General features: G+C 35.7%; 1 protein-coding gene across 3 annotated transcripts in view; it reads right to left on the reverse strand.

Moving 5' to 3' along the window:
- The window catches only part of DSCAM (DS cell adhesion molecule), a 613,017-nt gene extending 607,356 nt beyond the window's left edge, over positions 1 to 5,661 (reverse strand). For all 3 annotated transcript variants that reach the window (XM_034753123.1, XM_034753134.1, XM_034753142.1), the window contains exon 1: positions 5,138 to 5,661. In XM_034753123.1, coding sequence (XP_034609014.1) covers positions 5,138 to 5,180 — 43 coding nt within the window. In that variant the 5' untranslated portion in view covers positions 5,181 to 5,661. The remainder of the gene's footprint in view (positions 1 to 5,137) is intronic.
- Positions 5,662 to 6,000: the final 339 nt, after the last annotated feature.

Below are 6,000 nucleotides of genomic sequence, written 5' to 3' on the forward strand. Positions count from 1 at the left end.
TGCCAAAAACATATAGGCTGTTCTGGTTTAGAGTTTTGTACTGGTGCCCATACCTGTAGTATCTGATCATTTATAATACAATGTTTTGCAAACACCTTTGAAAATCAAGCCATGCATTCCTGGCCCTCCTATAGACTCCATTTATAACACTAATCAAGTCAATAACGTCTGACTCACCTTCTCGAGCTTTGGGGTCCTGAGAGAGGCTTAGACCAAGATTTTCAAAAATGGGGCCATAAAGTTAAGCTCCCAAGTCCATAGTTTAGGCACTAAATAGATGGCCTGATTTTCAAAAATGCTGAGGACCCATTAGCTTAAATTAAAGGAAAAGTCTGATGTTTGATGGTGTGGGGAGTTGAATGGTACCTCTATAAATGCCATAATTCAATACAGTGTGGAACTGCTGAGTGAAGGCAGGTTAAAATCAATTAACCAACCTCAGGCTATCCATTAGCTTTCCCACTCATCAGTTCCTCCGACCTTTAATACCCAAAAAGCCTGATGCTGCACCACTGAAGGGAAGGGAGTTTTACCATTGTCTTCAACGAATGCAGAATCAAGCCCCAAGTTCTCATTACAGCTTATTGCCATTTGTGGAAATCAACCTCATTTTAAACTTTAATACAAATGTAGCCTCTAGACTTCTTGTCATTAATAATTGTTATACAATGCTCACAGGAGAAAAAGAAAACAGAATAGCGAGCTCTGCAAATTAAAGGGATAGTGACCCTGCAAGACAATCTACCTTCATAAATCCTCCCTTCAGTGACTGTTTATTCCCACTGCTGTTTTGAAGTGTTGCCAGTCTTGTGTGGTTTGCTGCCCACTAGTGTCCTGTGATACTGACACACTAACATGCAGGCAGCATGTCATAGTATCTCAATTTGTGTTTGGTGAAGCTGGTTAGGAATTCTTAATGTGCAGTAATTGCTATATTCTGGAATATTACTAAAAACGTAAAGAAGGGAAATGAGTTCTCTTTCAAAGTGGAGGAGCTGATTTCTGTTGCACTCTGTCTAGCTTTCTAGTTAATGCAAAGTTCATTTTAATCACTCAGTGATCAACTAATACTTATTGGAAGAAAAGAATTAAAAGCCTCAGAAGTAACAAGGTCAAAATCAATCAGTAAGATTGGGCTATCCACAAACACGTCAATAACTATATATCAGCACATGAAGTATCTTACTACCTGAGAGCAAGGCTTTGGCTACTCAGACTATATTTTGATGTCACAGCTATTCAAAAAAACCTTCCATTGGGGGGAAAAGCCCATTTATATCAGTAAAGTTGTTAGCCTTCCTGTTTGTTTCTAGCAGTACTGATCACTGTTTCTTGTGGCAAGTATTCCTATTACCTCTGTTGTTCCTTCTTACAGTTTTTGTCTACTCCCTCTGCCCCCATCCCAATTTACAGTCTGGCTCTTGTCCCGCTTACAGTCTGATATGCTAGTAAAAACTCCTTTGATATATCAAAGATGGACATGTGCACACTGGGATTCATGCATTATGGATACAAAATGGAAATCATTTTAATGGGAATTTATTTTTAGTATCAGCTGTACTGTATTGGGTACATCCTGGTGTTCCATTGATTTCAACACAGATCAATGGACCACAGGCAAACAAGAGTTACAGTGGAAGAGAAGCCTGCAAATGGTTTCAGTATATTTATGTCAACATATTAAAATGTTACCAAAAGATACCGACATTTGAATACACAGAGCAATAGCATGTTTAACAAACACATTTCAAATAATCCAATGAATCGCATGGGTGCAGGAATTCTGAAATGTGTAAAAAAAAGTTTGATCTTTATTTTTTTTTAATGAAGTAATCAAAATATGCCTATACTCATTGGGATTGGACTAAGATGGATTTTTTTCACTTCTATCAATCATTTCAAATGTTTGCTTCTAGAATATTCTAATACAGTAACCCAGAAGGTAAATTCTCAGTGTGTTGCTCAGGGTTATAACTGCATGACTCACCTTACCATCAGTTGGAGTTATGCAGCTTAATTCACTGTTTTGAAAGGGTACCCCCATCTTCTCAAATGGGTTGACTGTATTTATGGTTAATACTTTTTTATCCATGTTTTAAGAAACCATTAGTGTTAATAAATAAAATCAGTAGTTAGAAATAACAATTGCAGTTAGAATTTGGAAATTTTGTCTCAGAATCCTATTATTTGGATATTGCAGTGTACTAATATTCTATTGCACTCATAAGTAAGATATTTTACAGATAGTAAGTCCATTCAATGAAGGTGCCATTTATTGTGATGAGATTTATTTGTGCTGAGAGATTATAGGGAGATATGGGGGCCAATCCCGCTGTCCTTATTCAGATGGCTCCCAGGGACTCTCCAATAGAAATTTTGCCAGATGGAAAGATTGCAGGTTTGGGCCCCATGTTTGTTAAATGAAAAAGAAAAGAAATTAAAACTTGTAGTTTTACATGCTATACTAGATTTTTATTTCATTTTATAATATATCTAGATCATAATTAGATGCCACACACACGTGGGTGCAAGAACACATGCATGTTGTAAGTAGATTTGTGCATTTCCCAGGGGACTTCTGAAAGGCAGGTGGGTAACAGCAATAACAGAAGTCAAGCTTCAAGAGTTAATTTTTATACAGCATCATAAAAGAGTGCCACATACTTTATAAATATATAACATTTATATTTGTGTATACTGTATATACTGTATTTTCCTTCAAATACAGAAGTATTAATCATTTTCAAAATATCACCAAAATCTTACTAGAGTCATGTGAATAGTGTATTCTAAATTCAACAGTGTAACTAAAGGCACTTTCACAATGAGCATTTGATATTTTATATGCAGCCAGACACTACCTCAGGAAACACTTATCACATGTATTCTCATAATATATATTTATCCTTAGCACCCCTAAATGCAGAAGTATCATCTTCCCAGATTTTATGCTGGTATACATACCCTGTGTCTGTGTACATATAAGAATCTGCAATACACACACAGAGAGAGCTTACTATCTTATATTTACTATATCATTGAAAATTAATGTCAAAATACCCCATTTTAACCAGTTTTTAAGTTAATAAAGGTTCACTGAACCATCCATTAGATATTCCTAGTGTTGTAAGATTTAAAAAATTGTGGTGTGTATGTGTATATATATATATATATATATATACACACACACACACACACACACACACACACACACAGAGTGCATGTATATCAGCATAAAATCTGGGAAGATACATGTATCTTCTGTGTTTAGAGTGTTAAGGATAAATATGTATTCTGAGAATTTTTTATGTTTGATTTTGGTCCATACTTGTGGATGTTGAAATTGTGACATTGCTGCAGACTACATTAATAAATGAGAGAAACTGTTTTTCATACAATTTCAACCTTAAAAGGAAAACAAGGTTAATTTATTATTCTTCAGAATTGCAGATTTTTTTTCAGGTAGTCTACCTTAAAAGTATGCAATTTAAATGGATGTGAATTGATGTGTGTGCAGGGTACAGATGTATCTCTCTCTTTTAAAGACATACAATTTTTGGACACAAATGTTGCTGCTCTAATTTTCTATGCAACTTCTTGTTTAACTGAATAGCCCTGATAAGCGAATATACTTTCACAGTGATCCTGTGTTATTAAAAGCAAATATTTTCTCCAAGGTATCTGCCTGCAGAGGATACAGAAAAGGCATAGTGCCATCTGACAAAATAAATAAATACATTCTTAATGCCAGAACTTATTGCAATGTCTTACTGCTAGGAGGATTTCAAAATAAAATAAAAAGTTTGGGGGTTATTTTGGTGATTTTACATTGTACAGTATACTGTGCATCAAAACATACCTCTCGATACATCTTCCTTACTCCCTTGCCTTCCTTCCTGCTTCATCTCTTATTGCCTTAATTTTATGATATTTCTATCTATTCATACTGGATTTGCTTTCCCTGTCAATGTATTTTCCCATCCAGTATATACCTAAGCAAATGTGAAGGCACTCTCATCCAGCATTCATTCGTCACCCTTTGCTTGGAGCTTCAATTATATTTGTATCTTCCAGGAAAATTTTTACACTTTACCCTGAGTTTATCCCTCATTCATTCATTCAAGCAACATTTTTCTGTTCTGTCTGGTTTGCCTGGTTTTGAAAATTGTGTGCTTAATCTTTTCATTTTAACTGCCAGTGTACAATGAATTTTAGGCAGAGCTATGTTCTGAGATTTGAAAATAGGAAGGCAAAATAATAGGAATAACTAGCATCACAGTATACAGCATAATTTGTTTTCTATCCTAAAGATACTATATTTATGTGCATTTTACCTAAGTGTTGTATAGTTCAATATGCACCTTAGGGTGATACATATGGTCAAAGACTAACTATGTAAGTCTAAGTATTAAATATATAAAACCTCACCTCTATTAATAACAGCATTAAAAACTGTGAAAACATTTATCTATTGCAGAGGAATACACAAATAAGGGTTTGGTTTTTATTGTCTTTCCATTGTTATTTCCCCTTCATAACTTTGAAATTGACTGAAAGAGTCAACCTTTTTTAGATGATGTAATGCTTATCAGTGCATATTTTTACATAAATGACTGTGTTGAACACATAGCAGGTACCTTATCAGAGAAATGATGGCGAGAGAAAATTTAAAAATATTTTTCCTTAAATGAAAAGCCTGCATTATTTTGGTTAAATCACATGACAATTTAAGAATTGAAATATAAAAAAACAAGAAAACAAAATCAAAATCCAAAAGCTTGATATACAAGCCCTTCAAATTCATTCAGTATGCTCTTACAGATTGATGCTCTGCTTGGCAAAATTCTGTACTTTTTTCAGCCAAAAAAGAAAAATTGCATCTATCCCTATTTCATCAAGCACAGTTTTATTCTGAATGAGGAAGATATATCATAACACACTTACGTTATGGGCACTTACTTTGCTAGGTAAGCTAGTTTAAATGATTACAGAGCAATTTCTTCCTTCTCCCCACAGCTGCTAACAACTAGCGCAATGCTTTAAACACAAAAGATAAAAAATCATCCAATTCCCTTTGACACGCTTCCCAATTAGCTGAAATTAAATGAATCACAAACTAAATGATTATATTGCTCACCATTCAAGATGCTCTGGAACAAGAAGATAGCCAATATCCACATGCCCCTGCTCCTTTCTATCCTCCCAGCTACGTGCTTTTAGCTTTCTACTCTTTTCCTTGCCTTCAGTTTTCCTATTTATCAACTGCAAGGTTAAAGCTGCAAGCTAAGAGGGAAGATCAGTCCAGCTTATTTTGCTGGTAGCAGTGTAGCTGCTTGGAGAATGCGTGTATGTGTCTGATTGTCCTTAAAGCAAGTGATCTGTCTCTCCTTTAGCTTCTGTTCTCCACTGACACTTGCTTGCTGGCTTTCTGTTTCAGAAAGATGCAGCTAGAGGGAAAAGGGAGGCGGGTGCTTTAAGCCCAGGTGTGTCGTTAGCTCAGGGAGACACCAGCAGGTTTGCAGAGGCAGGTCCACAGGTAAAAAAAATCCTCCAATGCAAGCATAAGATCATCGTTGGTGATATCCAGCTCAGATCTGCAGAAACCAAGCTGCATATACACCACCCTTCAACCACCACATCCAGGCAGCAAGCAAGCAGACAGGCACATCTTTCCTCTCCTTCAGCTTTAATCACATTGATCCCTCTGCTAACCTTCTCTGCCTCTGAGCAGAACAGAGGAAAGTATTAACCCTATCACAAGCCTCTGTCAGTTGTAGCCCTCTGCGTTCCTACAGCAGAATAAAATATCCACAGAGGGGAAAACCAAGACTGATATAATAAAGTGGAATTTAGTAATAAAGTGGAAGTTACTAAATTTTGGTTATATTAGGGTCTTGCTAGTATGTATTGAATGTTTACTGATAGTTATATATAATGGCTATTAGGAAGATGTATAGATAGATACACTGGAGGGACCATCAGGAAAATAAATTGAACTAA

Source organism: Trachemys scripta, chromosome 1, assembly GCF_013100865.1.
Source record: "Trachemys scripta elegans isolate TJP31775 chromosome 1, CAS_Tse_1.0, whole genome shotgun sequence".
NCBI lineage: Eukaryota > Metazoa > Chordata > Testudines > Emydidae > Trachemys > Trachemys scripta.